The 17,334-nt window shown below is 41.3% G+C and overlaps 1 protein-coding gene across 1 annotated transcript in view; it reads left to right on the top strand.

The window, feature by feature from the left end:
• The window catches only part of LOC139024722 (piggyBac transposable element-derived protein 4-like), a 24,577-nt gene that overhangs the window by 4,496 nt on the left and 2,747 nt on the right, over positions 1–17,334 (top strand). The window contains exons 3-5 of the mRNA XM_070439634.1: positions 7,266–7,358; positions 7,500–7,696; positions 7,790–8,020. Coding sequence (XP_070295735.1) covers positions 7,266–7,358; positions 7,500–7,696; positions 7,790–8,020 — 521 coding nt within the window. The remainder of the gene's footprint in view (positions 1–7,265; positions 7,359–7,499; positions 7,697–7,789; positions 8,021–17,334) is intronic.

Below are 17,334 nucleotides of genomic sequence, written 5' to 3'. Positions count from 1 at the left end.
CCGTTAGACGCCGTTTTCAGACAGAGAGTCCGCAATTCACGTCCAGTTTGGAGGAGTTCTGTCGTTGAATTGTGTCTTCCGTCAGGTCTCTCTTCCGGGTTTCATGCCCCAGTCTAACGGTCAAGCAGAAAGGGCCATCAGTACGATTGGTCGCATATTACGGCAGCCTTTCGTTTCGAAACCCTGCGTCTTGGGCAGAACAGCTCCCCTGGGCTGCAGTACGCTCACAACTCGCTTCCTTCGTCTGCTACCGGGCTATCTCCGTCGAGTAGTCTTGGGTACCGCCTTCTGTTTCTGTCCAGCTCGCCGAGTCCAGCTGTTCCTCCGCTCAGGCTTTTGTCCAACGCTGTAGTGAGCGCAACCTGAGGAGGGTTCAGGTCTCGCACTTTGCCGTTACAGGGCGCAGACCTGTGAGAGCCGCCAATAACGTAGGATTAAGAGTACCTAGGTATTGTCGCTAGCGCAGAGAGTGTGGTTATCCACTCGTTAACCTTCCCCTTTACCGACAGCTTCTCGCAAGTTGGACTAACCACGCGTTCATTGTCCATTCCGTGGATCTCTCAGGTCGTCACAAATCACTGTCGCTGTGCGTACTTGTTCTTCCGCGACAATCTTCGTCGCGTCCACCCTGTCTTCCATGCTCTGTGTCAAGCCTTTTGTCTTCGCGCCCGCCGTTCGGTCTTCCCTCCCCCCCCCGTCCTTGTCGAGGGCGCTCCTATTTACAAGTACGGAAGACATGGACATGCGTTCTCGGGGACTGGTTCACCCAGTACTTAGTGGATTGGGAGGTTTACGGTCCTGAGGAGAGAGTTGGGTTCCATCTCGGGACGTGCTGGACCGTTCGTTGACTTGATGATTTCCTTCGTTGCCGCCAGGGTTCCTCCTCGAGTGACGCCAGGAGGCGCTCGCGTGATTGGGGGGTAACTGTCAATGTTTTGTCTTTGATCATCATGTCTTGTCCCTGTGCTTCCCTCTGCTGGTCTTATTAGGCTTCTTTCCCTCTTTCTATCCCTCTCTCTCCTCCTCCCTCTCTCCCTCTTCCCCTCTCTCTCTCTTATCGTTCCGTTCCTGCTCCCAGCTGTTTTCTCATTCCTCCTAACGACCTCATTTACTCTTTCACACCTGTCCCCTATTTTGCCCTCTGATTAGAGTCCCTATTTCTCCCTCTGTTTTCCGCTTCTGTCCTTGTCGGATTCTTGTTTGATGTTTGCTGTCCTGTGTCCTTGTTCCGCCCCTGTCGTGTTTTTGCCTTCTTCAGATGCTGCGTGTGAGCAGGTGTCTATGTCAGCTACGGCCTGTGCCTTCCTGAAGCGACCTGCAGTCTGTGGTCGCGTCTCCAGTCGTTCCTCTCTACTGACGAGAGGATTTCAGTTTCCTGTTTGGATTTACCTTTGATATATCCAGAAGAATCATTGTTTGTTTGATACTGGAATAAAGACTCTGTTGCTATTACGTCGCTTTTGGGTCCTCATTCATCAGCATAACAGCCACATTACCATAACTCTGTTTATACAAGAGTCTCCGTTATGAGATTTGCATCTAATTACTGTATAAATGAATGAGTAAGATGAAACTCTTTGTGAAATTATGTAATGTGATTTTAAACTGTTTAAAGAAAGAGATTCCAATTCCCTTTAAAGTTTCACTAAGTCATTGCAACGCCCCCATGAGCCACAGACATCGATCTGGCGTCATGGGACAGCCTTTTTTTACTGTTGCCGAATAACACCCCCACCTGGAGAAATTATTCTTCAGACCATGCGTACCTCGAATTACCGAGAGGGCTAAGGTTTGAGTAGAGACCATGCGTACCTCGATTACCGAGAGGGCTAAGGTTTGAGTAGAGACCATGCGTACCTCGATTACCGAGAGGGCTGTTTGAGTAGAGACCATGCGTMCCTCGGTCATCTGAGGGAGCAAAGGTTGTAACGGTTGTTGAATTCCTAACAAAACCACATTTGGAATGAGACTAACGTGAGGTAAAAAATAATCCATCCATTCATGCATGTTAACATCAGAAACCTCCTCCTTAAGTTTGTTTTATTCACTGCTTTAGCACACTCTGACAACCCTGATGTCCTAACCTTGTCTGGATCTTGGCTTAGGAAGGCCACCAAAAATTCGGAATTCTGACCAACTTGCCCTCCAAATACACCTCTGCTGTCTTCAACCAGGATCTCAGCGATCACTGCATCATTGCCTGCGTCCGTAATGGGTCCCGCTGTCAAACGACCACCCCACATCACTGTCAAATGCTCCCTAAAATACTTGAGCAAGCAGGCCTTTCTAAATGACCTGGCCCGGGTATCCTGGAAGGATATTGACCTCATCCTGTAGCACAAATTCCAAAAAGTTCTGGGACACTGTAAAGTCCATAGAGAATAAGAGCACCTCCTCCCAGCTGCCCACTGCACTGAGGCTAAGAAACACTTTCACCACCGATAAATCTAAGATAATCGAGAATTTCAATAAGCATTTTTCTACGGCTGCCCATGCTTTCCACCTGGCTACCCATACCCCGGCCAACAGCTCTGCACCCCCCGGAGCAACCTGCCCAAGCCCCCCCCCCCGTTTCTCCTTCACCCAAATCCAGATAGCTGATGTTCTGAAAGAGCTGCAAAATCTGGACACCTACAAATCAGCTGGGCTAGACAATCTTTCTAAAATTATCCGGCGCAATTGTTGTAACCTCTATTACTAGCCTGTTCAACCTCTCTTTCGTATCGTCTGAGWTCCCTAAAGATTGGAAAGCTGCCGCGGTCATTCCCCTCTTCAAAAGGGGAGACAATCCTACACTCCACAGACCTATATCCATCCTGCCATGCTTTTCTAAAGTCTTCGAAAGCCAAGTTAACAAACAGATCACCGACCATTTCGAATCCCACCATACCTTCTCCGCTATGCAATCTGGTTTCCGAGCTGGTCATGGGTGCACCTCAGCCACGCTCAAGGTCCTAAACGATATCATAACCGCCATCGATAAAAGACGGTACTGTGCAGCCGTCTTCATCGACCTGGCCAAGGCTTTCGACTCTGTCAATTACCGCATTCTTATCAGCAGACTCAATAGGCTTGGTTTCTCAAATGACTGCATCGCCTGGTTCACCAACTACTTTTCAGATAGAGTTCAGTGTGTCAAATTGGAGGGCCTGTTGTCCCGACCTCTGGCAGTCTCTATGGGGGTGCCACAGGATTCAGTTCTCGGGCCGACTCTCTTCTCTGTATATATCAATGATGTCGCTCTTGTTGCTGGTGATTCTCTGATCCACCTCTATGCAGACAACACCATTCTGTATACATTTGGCCCTTCTTTGGACACTGTGTTAACAAACCTCCAAACGATCTTCAATGCCATACAACACTCTTTCCGTGGCTTCCAACTGCTCTTAAATGCTAGTAAAACTAAATGCATGCTCTTCAGCCGATCGCTGCCCGCACCCGCCGGCCTGACTAGCATCATTACTCGGGACGGTTCTGACTTAGAATGTCGACAACTACAAATACCTAGGTGTCTGGTTAGACTCTAAAATCTCCTTCCAGACTCACATGAACTTCTTTGGGATAGGGGGCAGCATTTTCACTTTTGGATGAAAAGAGTGCCCAGAGTAAACTGCCTGAAACTCAGGCCCAGTTGCTAATATATGCAAATTATTAGTAGATTTGGATAGAAAACACTCTGACATTTCAAAAAACTGTTTGAATGATGTCTGGGAGTATAACAGAACTCATATGGCAGGCAAAAACCTGAGAAAAATCCAACCAGGAAGTGGGAAATCTGAGGTTTGTAGTTTTTCAACTCATCGCCTATCGAATATACAGTGTCTATGGGGTCATATTGCACTTCCTAAGGCTTCCACTAGATGTCAACAGTCTTTAGAACCTTGTTTGATGCTTCTACTGTGAAGGAGGGGGGAATGAGGGCTCTTTGAGTCAGGGGTCTGGCAGAATGCCATGAGCTGACCATGCGCGTTCACGTGAGAGTTAGCTTGCGTTCCATTGCATTTCTGAAGACAAAGGAATTCTCCGGTTTGAACATTATTGAAGATTTATGTTAAAAACATCCTAAAGATTGATTCTATACATCGTTTGACATGTTTCTACGGACTGTAACGGAACTTTTTGACTTTTCGTCTGGACCTAGTGATCGCGGGTCATGAATTTGGATTTGTGAACTCAAGGCGCGAACAACAAGGAGGTATTTGGACATAAATATTGTACTTTATCGAACTAAACAAACATTTATTGTGGAACTGGGATTCCTGGGAGTGCATTCTGATGAAGATCATCAAAGGTAAGTGAATATTCATAATGCTATTTCTGACGTCTGTTGATTCCACAACATGGCGGGTACATGTTTGGCTTGTTTTGGTCTCTGAGCGCCGTACTCAGATTATTGCATGCTTTTTATTTTTTCCGTAAAGCTTTTTTGAAATCTGACAAAGCGGTTGCGTTAAGGAGAAGTATATCTATAATTCTGTGCATAATACTTGTATCTTTTATTAAAGTTTATTATGAGTATTTCTGTAAATTGATGTGGCTCTGTCCAAATTCACGGGATGTTTTGGAGGCAAGGCCAAATGTAAACTGAGGTTTTTGGATATAAATATGAACTTGTTCAAACAAAACATACATGTATTGTGTAACATGTTGTCCCGGAAGTGTCATCTGATGAAGAATATCAAAGGTTAGTGATTCATTTTATCTCTATTTCTGCTTTTTGTGACTCCTCTCTTTGGTTGGAAAATGGCTGTATGCTTTCTGTGACTAGTTGCTGACCTAACATAATGATACGTTGTGCTTTCGCCGAAAAGCCTTTTTGAAATCGAACACTGTGGTTGGATTAACGAGAAATGTATCATTAAAATGGTGTCTAATACTTATATGCTTGAGAAATTTGAATTATGAGATTTCTGTTGATTGAATTTGGCGCCCTGCAATTTCATTGGCTGTTGGCGAGGGGTTCCGCTAGCGGAACAGACAGGTTAAGCATCTCCAATCCAAATGTAACTCTAGGATCGGCTTCCTATTTCGCAACAAAGCATCCTTCACKCATGCTGCCAAACATTCCCTCATAAAACTGACTATCCTACCGATTCCTGACGTCGGCGATGTCATTTACAAAATAGCCCCCAACACTCAACACTCAAATTGGATGTAGTCTATCACAGTGCCATCCGTTTTGTCATTAAAGCCCCATATACTACCCACCACTGCGACCTGTATGCTCTAGTTGGCTGCCCCTCACTACATATCAATCGCCAAACTCACTGGCTCCAGGTCATCTATAAGTCTTTGCTAGATTTTTTTAAATGTATTTGTATTTCACCTTTATTTAACCAGGTAGGCTAGTTGAGAACAAGTTATCATTTGCAACTGCGACCTGGCCAAGATAAAGCATAGCAATTCGACACATACAACAACACAGAGTTACACGTGGAATAAACAAAACATACAGTCAATAATACAGTAGAACAAAAGAAAACAAAAAGTCTATATACAGTGAGTGCAAATGAGGTAAGTTAAGGCAATAAATAGGCCATAGTGGTGAAGTAATTACAATATAGTAATAAACACTGGAATGGTAGATGTGCAGAAGATAAACGTGCAAGCAGAGATACTGGGGTGCAAAGGAGCAAGATAAATAAATAAATACAGTATGGGGATGAGGTAGGTAGATAGATGGGCTGTTTATAGATGGGCTGTTTACAGATGGGCTATGTAAAGCCCCGCCTTATCTCAGCTCACCATAGCAGCACCCACCCGTAGCACGCGTTCCAGCAGGTATATTTCACTGGTCATCCCCAAAGCCAACACATGCTTCGGCCGCCTTTCCTTCCAGTTCTCTGCTGCCAATGACTGGAACAAATTGCAAAAGTCACTGAAGCTGGAGACTTCTATCTCCCTCACTAGCTTTAAGCATCAGCTGTCAGAGCAGCTTACAGATCATTGCACTTGTACATAGCCCATCTATAAATAGCCCACGCAACTACCTCATCCCCACATTGTTTTTTTTGTTTTTTTGCTCCTTTGCACCCCAGTATCCCTACTTGCACATTCATCTTCTGCTCATCTATCACTCCAGTGTTTAATTGCTAAATTGTAATTATTTTGCCACTATGGACTATTTATTGCCTTACCTCCCTAATCTTAYTACATTTGCACACACTGTATATAGATTTTCTATTGTGTTATTGACTGTACGTTTATCTATCCCATGTGTAACTCTGTGTTGTTTGTGTCGCACTGCTTTGATTTATCTTGGCCAGGTCGCCGTTGTAAATGAGAACATGTTCTCAACTGGCCTACCTGGATAAATAAAGGGGAAATAAAATGAGTGCACGTTTCAGTGCCCGATGTGTCGTAGTTTTGATTTTTTTCAGATGTCCAGGAGGAACAAGAGAACAATGATTTAGAAAAGGAGGGGGGTATCTGAAGAAGATGGGGAAGAATTACAACCCAGAGCACGTTGCATCACCTTCAGATGAAGAAGAAATCCCCCAAGCGGAAAGAGAGACATTTTTGTCAAAGAACAGCAAAATAACATGATCCTTGTCACCGTATGACAACCAGGGCAGGATGGCAGCACAACATGTCATAAGGAAGACCCCAGGGCCTTATGACCCCAGGGCCTTATGACCCCAGGGCCTTATGACCCCAGGGCCCACGCGACATGCAGTTGCCCAGGACATCGCCTCAACATTCTACATGTTCATCACACCAGCCATCAAAAAAAAAATATCCTTGAGATGACAAATTTGGAGGGTTTCCATAAATATGGAGACAACTGGAAAAGGATGGATGAGATTGACCCTGTCTCTTATACACATCTAGATGTGTATAAGAGACAGCCCCAGGGCCTTATGACCCCAGGGCCTTATGACCCCAGGGCCTTATGACCCCAGGGCCCACGCGACATGCAGTTGCCCAGGACATCGCCTCAACATTCTACATGTTCATCACACCAGCCATCAAAAAAAAAATATCCTTGAGATGACAAATTTGGAGGGTTTCCATAAATATGGAGACAACTGGAAAAGGATGGATGAGATTGACCTGCGTGCCTACATAGGGCTGCTAATCTTAGCGGGTGTGTATAGGTCCCGAGGCGAGGCTACATGTAGTCTCTGGGATGCAGAGAGTGGAAGGGTGATTTTCCGTGCCACGATGCCACTGAATGTCTTTCACACGTTCTAAAGAATGCTACGATTTGATAACCGTGAGTCAAGACCTGCAAGACATGTGAGAGACAAACTGACGGCCATAAGAGAGGTCTGGGAGAAGTGGGTGGAGTGTCTGCCATTACCTCTATAACCCTGGGCCTGAAGTAACAGTGGATGAGCAACTGGTTCCATTCAGAGGTACATTGTTATTTTCATATCTGTAATGTAAGTAATTGTCACTGTTAAATGTATTATGTATTGCTGTAATATCATTGGTTTATGTGATTGTTTTCTGTGACACTGATACTAATTACTGATAGTAATCTCTTTTGTCAAAAGGTCGCAGTCCTTTCCGGCTGTATGTGCCCAGCAAGCCAGCCAAGCATGACATCAAGATATGGGTGGCCTGTGACACACAATCCAGCTACGCTTGGAAGATGCAAGTCTACACAGGGAAGCCGCCCAGCGGAGGCCCGGAGAAGAACCAGGGGATGAGGGTTGTGCTTGATGTGACAGATGGACTGAGGGGGCACAATGTCACGTGTGACAATTTCTTCACCTCTTATGAACTCAACCAGCAGCTCCTGAAGAGGAAGATCACCATGGTTGGCACAGTTAGAAAGAACAAGCCTGAACTCCCCCCTGCACTCCTCACAACAAGGGGGAGAGAGGCCTCCTCATCAAAGTTTGCCTTCACCCCCACCACCACTCCAGTTACTTACCTCCTAAAGAGGAACAAGAATGTGGTCCTCCTGAGCACACTGCACAAAATGGCTGAGATCAGTGATCGTGAGGACAGGAAGCCTGCCAACATCCTGGACGACAACCACAACAAAGGAGGCGTGGACAACCTGGACGAGGTGATTAGAACTTACAGATTCAAGAGGTTGAATCTTTTCCTGATTGCCAATTCTGCCCCCCAAAGAAAGACTGTAAAACAAATACTATGTGCTGCACATGTGAGAAATACATCTGCAAAGTCCATGCGCACACACTTGCATACATGTGCTATTTACAGTTGATTGATTTATGTTCTTCACRTTTTTGTTTTGTATCTATTATCTTATTTTATTCTTATTTATTGTTGTTGTTTATACACCTTGTGGCTGAGAGCAATGGTTCAAAAAAATGGGAGAAGACTAGTATTTTGTAGTTGAATTCCACATTGTACAGTATGTAAGAGTATATCACTACGTTTCCAAAACAGGTCAAGACTGTTATTGTTCCCCTTCAATTAAATGCATTCAAAACGACTTTCTGCACATTTCTGCTACTTTCTTAGGCTATACAAGTGCTCTTGCTAACAAAAATGATGTTTACACCTATGCATGTACCTTTAGCAATAATAATAATAATAATAAACCTCTACTTTTAGTAAAGAACACAATTATGACAGGTGTGTTGTAATAAAAACGAGTGGTGTCCACTGATTAAATGCAGTCTTTCTGCATTGTGAAGAGGGAAAACCCAGACAGTTGGTGATGAATGACAGGTTGGTTCTTCATGAAAAATAGATTTGAGGTTTAAAATTCAATTAAGCTGCTTTATTTTAGGGGTTTAGTGAAGTTTACAGAATGATAATACTACGCAAGGGTTAAACTAAACATTGTACATTTTGTGTTGGGCATATAGCCTAAGAGTTAGCTAACCAGGATATTCTCAAATGCAACGTGGTACATGCCTACCTATAATTAATTATATGACATGTATAGTTTTACATTATTTGACATCATTGTGATACGCCTTAAAAACGTCTTAGAGATAGCCCCCTTTTTTTCGCCTAAAATGACATACCCAAGTCTAACTGCCTGTAGCTCAGGCCCTGAAGCAAGGATATGCATATTCTTGGTACCATTTGAAATGAAACACTTTGAAGTTTGTGGAAATGTGAATTGAATGTAGGAGAATATAACACAACAGATCTGGTAGAAGAAAATACAAAGAAAAAAAACAACTGTTTTTCTTTTTTTCTACCATCATCTTTGAAATGCAACAAAGAGGTCCCAAATCTAGCCATCACTCTGGTTGTAATTCGATGATGTCCACAAGATGGCAGCAGTGTATGTGCAAAGTTTCAGACGGATAACTTGAAGTATGAGCAAACTACATGACATTTAGTGTAAAATTTGATTTGATTTGATTTGAAGTCCCCAGGTACATTTGGGCAAATCTTGAAGGAGACATTTACAATGACACTTTTTTCTGCAAGAATATCGTAAAATCTGCATACTTGGACTTTGATTTAACTTTTCCACTATTAGTAGCCATATTATAAGTTCAACATTTGCACAACACCCAGTTTTCATAACTTCATAACTCTCCATATTCTTATAATTTTTGTCCAAAAGGAAATGGCTTGCTGTTGCACAAGGTTAGCAGCTACATTTTGCGACAGATACGAGGTTTCCCAATACTCCCGTAAAGCTCAACTCATTAGTTATCTAGCTAGCTTTGTTTGACCCAGATTGGTGCTTATCTGACAAAGTTACAGTCAATCAAGTGAAGACCGCCGTGCCATGAAGACGTCGCTCCCTGACCAAATWTGGTGTCCTATAGGATATACTACACYCCTAATKATATAGTGAAGTCTGGTTWCGTTSTAGGATCTCTGAGGAATAAGTACGAACGTGATTTGATTGGTTGAAACAACGTTKAGGGTTAGATTTTCACAGATTCCTTTCTTTGAAAATTGAACGAGTGGAAATTCTAAATCGACCGTGCTTCTGCTATGTGGACCTTTTTAGGATATGAAAAAGGATTTTATCTAACAAAACGACACTTCATGTTATCTCTGGGACCCTTTGGATGATAAATCAGAGCAAGATTTCAGAATGTAAGTACACATTTCACCTTCAGAGGTGAATTTATCAAACCTATCGCGATGAAAAACGTGTTTTGTTGTTAGGAGCTCTCCTCAAACAATAGCATGGCATTTTCGCAGGAATAGCTACTGTAAATTGGACAGTGCAGTTAGATTAACAAGAATTTAAGCCTTCAGCCGATATAAGACACTTATATGTACAGACATTTGTTGTTTCTCTAAAATCTGCAATCGTGACACACGGCACTACATGATTTACCCAACACTATACAACATAATACTAGACTACACAACACTATACTACAATATGCTATGCAACATCATACTACACTATACTTCACTATACTATACTATACCACACCATACAATACTATACCACACTATACAACAATATACAACACTATACCATACAATTCAACACTAAACAGCACCACATTGCACTATACTATACTCCACTCTACAACACTACACTATACTACACTCCACTACGCGATACTATACTATCCAACACCATAACATACCAGAAGGCACTATACCATACCATACAACATATTGCAACACTATACTACACTATAGTATACATACACTGCACTATACAACATCATACTACAATATACCACTATACTACACTATACTGCACTATACGATACAATGCTACACACCACTGTACAGCATTATCCTACACTATACTACACTACACTATACCGCATTATACTACATCATACAACACACCACTACACTATACAACAATGCACAGCACTATACTATACTACACTATACTGCACTATACAACACAATTATGTACTATGCTAAACAACCATACACCGTACTGTGCTATACTATACCATACTGTACAGACCAACGCCATACTGTAGTATGCTATACTATACATCAATACACTATACCATAGAACACTATAGTATACTACATTATATCATAATATACTACACAACACTGCACTATACAGTACTATACTATATAGCTGTACACTATATAATACTGCATAATACTATACCATACTTTACATACCTACAATATACTATACTATGCTATGCTATACATATACCCAATATACAACACTACACTGTACTACACCACACCACACTATACTACACATACTTGTGAAATACTATACTGCAGATACGTATGATACTGTATACTTTACTATACAGCACAGGCACACACTATACTACACTACACTATACTGCACGATACTACACATAATTACACAATATTATACTATACCATGCTGTACAGACATGCACTATACTATGCTATACTATGCTACACATATGTACACCATACTACACTACGGCATACAGCTGTGTACTATACTACGCATCACTACGCTAGACAGCACTACACTATACTACACAGACGCGCAACATACTATACTGCACATACTATGCTATACTACACATAAATACAATGTACCACACTACATTATAACACACTATACTATACCACACTGCACTAGACAATAATACACTACACTATACTATACAGACGTGCAACATACTATACTGTACATACGTATGCTACTGTTTATTATACTATACTTTACAAAACAGACCTACACTATACAGGCGTACTATACTGTATTATACTAACCATACTGTACAACTCTACACTATACTACACTATGCTATACTATACATGCTTACACCATACTACACAACAGTGTACTATACTACACGAAGCTACTCTATACTACACGACACTACAGTACTACAATAAACAGACTTACACCATAATATGCTGTACATGCTTATGCTACTGCACACTATACTATACTATACTATACAAAACAGAAATACACCACACTACACTGCACTGTACCATACTATTCAGACTTTATCATACTATACCATACCGTACAGACCTACGCTATACTATACTATGCTATACTATACATACGTACACTATACTACACAACACTACACATACAACAGCATACTACACGCCACAACACTATACAACACACTACTACACTGTGATATACCCCACTATACCACACCAAACAACAATATACTACATGGTGATATACCGCACTATACTATACTATACTGCACCACACTATACAACACTATACAAATCTAAACTACACTATACTACACTGCACCATACAACACTATACTGCACTAATCTATACAGCACTATACTACACAAAACTACACTATACTGGCTTGCGCCATACTACACGGCACCACACTGAACTATGCTATACATACTTACAGTATACAATACTACATATACATATACTATGCCATACTATGCTATACACTACAGACGTAGACCATACTACACTACACTGCACTATACAACACTATATTATATTACACAGAAACGCACTACACTATACAGGCATACACTATATTATACTACACTATACTATACACTATAGATGTACACTATACTACACTACACCACACTGCACTATAATATACTACACTACACTATACATACTTACATCATACTATACTGTGCTATACTATGCAACCGTACACTGTACTACACTACACTATACACCCTATCAAAATATCTCAACCTGATATATTTGTGTAATTGCGTTAGCTCATTCTGGAAGAAAAGATGAGAAGGGCAGGGAGAGAAATGGAGTGGCCTACAGACCTCCATTACAAAACACTATGATCATCACAGTCATAATTGATGTCGTTAGGCCCAGACCAATCTGGGAGAAAGCTTCTAATTCTCACAACAAAACGTTATATTGAAAGGTCAGTGTGTATAATTATTCAATAAATACCCTAAAAGAGAATAAAGTGAAAAACATTTACATTTCTTAAAAGGCAGACCTTACCCAAAGACAACATCTGAACAGAATCTCTGAACAGAATCTCTGAACAGGACATCTCTGAGACAGGAACATAACTGAACCAGAACATCTGGAACAAGACTCTCTGACAGAAATACTGAACAGAATCTCTGAACAGACTCTCTGAACAGACTACATCTGACAAACCATACTGAATAGAATACTCATGAACAGAACTATCTGAACAGAATCTTGAAACAGACTCTCTGAACAGAACATCTGAATCAGAATCTCATGAAAAGATCTCATGAACAGGAATTCTCTGAACAGAAAACATACGTGAATAGGGAAAATCTCTCGAAAAGAAATCGCATGAAACAGAACTCTGAGAGAATCTTTGAAAGAGAATATTTAACCAGAAATATACTGAACAGAATCTCTGAAACAGAATTCTCTGAACAGAATCTACCGAACAGGAATCTCCGACAGAATCTCTGAAAGAATCTTTTAAGAAAATTTAAACCAGAATCCTCTGAAACAGAATCTCTGAAACAGAATCTGCATGAACGATCTGGCTGAACAGAACATCGAATAAGAAATCTCGAAAAGAATCTTCTGAACAGAATCTCTGAAGGGAATCTTTGAAGAAAATGTTAACCAGAAGATGCTGAACAGAATCTCCGAACAGAATCTCCGAACAGAATCTCTGAACAGAATCTCTGAACAGAATATCTGAACAGAATCTCTGAACAGAACATCTGAACAGAACATCTGAACAGAACCTCTGAACAGAATCTATGAACAGAATCTCTGAACAGAATCTCTGAACAGAATATCTGAACAGAATCTCTGAACAGAACATCTGAACAGAATCTCTGAACAGAATCTCTGAACAGAATATCCCCAAATAAAATTTGAATAAAATATATGCAAATGTAATTTATTCAAAGATGGTTGAAAGCATTTACATTACAAAATATTGTTTTCTCTGTTGGTAAAGACTGCAATAATGAAGACTGTTGCTTTCTAAATAACAGTAAGGAATCCCATACAGTACATTGGTGAACAAAACCCCACATATATTTGTGATATTCTCTATCTATGAATTTGCAGTGATTATCTCTCCCATATCCCTACGTTCTGTCTGCTGTAGACGTTCACTGGCAAGGCAGACCCCAGAGGACTCAACATCACATCCTATCATCCTGTGTGTGAGAAATGTCAGACGCATCCATTGAAATACATTTTTTTAATTTTTATTAAATGTCGTCCTTCTGCTACAAATGTTGTGGTCTGACATATCCATTGTTATGTGTACCGATGTCGTTGTAAGGACAGACGCTGGGAGACGAGAAGCAAGTCCACAGGGAGTGAACATTTAATAAACAACGGACATGAAACAGGACACGGACAACGTCTGGACAGTGGAAACCAAATGACATTAATGCAGAGACGGGGGGGAAGAAACTGCAGAAGTGACAGATAAAAGGGGAGGTAATCCATAAAGTATACTGCTCACAAGGCTCCTCACTTCCTGTAGGGCGTACATCACGTGTCAAACTCCTTCCACGGAGGGGGGAGTGTCGGTGTGTTTTCGCTCCTTCCTCGGACTTGATATGGGTCACTAATTAGTTAGCAAACCCACACGTGGATGTTCAGGTCTTAATTGAAAGGGAAGACCCAAAACCCTGCAGACGTCAGGGCCGCCATGGAATGAGTTTCACAACCCCTGAGATAAAGCAATATACTGTAATGTACCGTAGTGAATTCGGGGGGTATCTGCCGAGCAGGACTTAAACCCGGGTCCAGCGACTTTGTCAAGCTAACACCTTCAACCATTACGCCAAGAGATTCAAACTCCGCGATGAGGTCGCTAGRTGTTTTGTATTTGTATTTATTAGGGATCCACCCAGGTGTTGGTTTAATATCTTACAATATCTTACAATATCTTGTTATCCCATAGTCGTTATTGGAAAGATGAGTTGCAGGAGACGTTATATTTGTTTTATAAACTGGGTGGTTTGAGCCCTGAATGCTGATTGGCTGAAAGCCGTGGTATATCAGACCAATAAATCATTACTATTTACTGGTCTAATTGTGTTGGTAACCAGTTTTTAAACAGCAATAAGGCACCTCAGGGGTTTGTGGTATATGGCCAATATACCACGGCTAAGGGCTGTATCCAGGCACTTTGTAATGATATGGTGTTTAACTAGATTATAGTTTTTGCCACAGTCTATTAGTTTTGTTGGTCTTCCGTTTAAGTTTTCTGAATTTCCCCTTCCATTTTGTCCTTGGTTGAACCACCATTCATTTTAGTGTGCTTTTTTATTACACAATGTATTAAAATATAATAATTATATCTTAGTACGGAGGTGATGAGATTGTGACCCCTTGGTCTCCCTAAAATATTTTTATTTCATGCCTGCAATTGTCAGACTGAGACTAAACTGGAGAGTTGTGATGAGAGAAAGAGAGACACAGACAGACAGATAGACAGACAGACAGACAGACAGACAGACAGACAGACAGACAGACAGACAGACAGACAGACAGACAGACAGACAGACAGACAGACAGACAGAAACCAGAGAGAGATAGGAGGGAAGAAGGAGAGAGTCGAAGAGAAGAGAGAGAGGGAGAAAAAGAGAGAGAGAAAGACCCCAAATTAAGAAAAATATTTGGACTATTACAGATTCAGTGAGCATGCTTTGCTATTAAACGGCACGCCGTAAGCCAGAAGAAAGCTATCGTTGCACATGCCCACAAAATGGAAGTGAAACTGGCTTGCACTTTCTTAACCTCCTGCCAAGTATGACCATTTTAGAGACAGCATATTCCCTCAGATTACATAGACCACAAAAGCATTTGAAAAACAAACCCAATTTTGATTATCCCCAATTCATTGGGTTGTATATACCACAGTGTGCCATACAGCAGCAAATTGAAACTTACATTGAAGGAGCAACCAGTGAGAACAACACCAACGTAAATAACCCATATTTATGTTTATTCATTATTTTCCCTTTTGACTTTAACTAATATGCACATACGATATAACAACACTGTTTATATACACTAATATGACATTTTAATTTTTCAGTGAGCTGTAATGTTTACTGTTCATTTTTGTTGTTTTAATTTCACATTTGTTTAATTTATCTATTTCACCTTGCTTTGGCAATGTTACATATGATATCCCATGCCAATAAAGCCTTTGAGATTGAATTGTGTGAGTGAAGAGATGAGAGAGTGAAGAGTGAAGAGAGTGAGGAGAGAGTGGGAGACAGAGACAGAGACAGAGACAGAGAAACAGAGACCAGAGACAGAGACAGAGACGGACAGAGACAGAGACAGAGGACAGAGACAGAGACCAGAGACAGGACAGAGACAGAGACAGAGAGACAGAGAGACAGAGAGACAGAGACAGAGAAAGAAAGAAAGAGAGAGACAGAGAGAGAGAGACAGAGAGAGAGAGACAGAGAGAGAGAGACAGAGAGAGAGAGAGAGAGAGAAGGAGAAAGAGAAAGAGAGCGAAGGAGAGGGTGAGAGCGAGAATTGAGATATTATAATAATGTAGAATATCCCTAAAAGACGCTGACTTTAGCTTTTCGTGGAGTACTTAATGACTATCTAGGTTTTTAGTTTGTTTACTCCCATTAGAATGATCTACACCCTATCCCCTACATAGTGCACTACTTTTAACCAGAGCCTTATGGGCACTATATAGGYAATAGGATGTCATTTGGGACGTACCCATGGGCTCTTCACTAATGAGAAAATCCCATTTCTCCATTTGGTCACGCAGCTTGGAGCTAGGCTTAGAACGCCGTGATGCGTTCAGCAGTCCTACGTCATCTGTTTGTTTGTTTACTTTCTCCCGTCTTTTGTTATCAACACGGCATGTTTCCCATCATTTCCTGTTTTTTTWWAATGTATAATCGTATACGGTACACATAGAATCTATCCAACACGGTTTGATCATCTTCTATTGCACATTGTTTATATAATACTGCGCCAATACAGCGACATTTAGCAAACAGGTTTCAATATAACACGAAACTCACGGAACGTCTTTCAGCGTCACCAGTTCTTTCTGTCGCATGCAGACAGCAAAGTTAATCAATTTCATTCATTATCACCATCGTCATAATAACTGGACCAAAGCGCAGCGGGATCTGGGTTCCACATCTTTTATTACTATGTGAAACTCAAAGCAAAACAAAACAATAAACGAACAAAACGAAATGTGAAGAAAATGCTGTGCTCACATGCACTACACAAAAACAAGATCCCACAAAGCACAAAGGGGAAATGGCTGCCTAAATATGATCCCAAATCAGAGACAACGATAAACAGCTGCCTCTGATTGGGAACCATACCAGGCCAACATAAAAATATAATTAGATGACCCACCCTAGTCACACCCCAACCTAACCAACATAGAGAATAAAAAGCTCTCTATGGTCAGGGCGTGACATTCATGTAATATTCCAACTATCTCTCACATCCTCATCCATATGTAATTTTCCAAATATCTCTCACATCCTCATCCATATGTAATATTCCAATTATCT

The sequence above is a fragment of the Salvelinus sp. IW2-2015 genome, unplaced genomic scaffold, assembly GCF_002910315.2.
Source record: "Salvelinus sp. IW2-2015 unplaced genomic scaffold, ASM291031v2 Un_scaffold1815, whole genome shotgun sequence".
In the NCBI taxonomy this organism is placed as follows: Eukaryota; Metazoa; Chordata; class Actinopteri; order Salmoniformes; family Salmonidae; genus Salvelinus; species Salvelinus sp. IW2-2015.
Note: the sequence above shows the minus strand (reverse complement) of the source record. Positions and strands in the feature narration are given on the sequence as shown.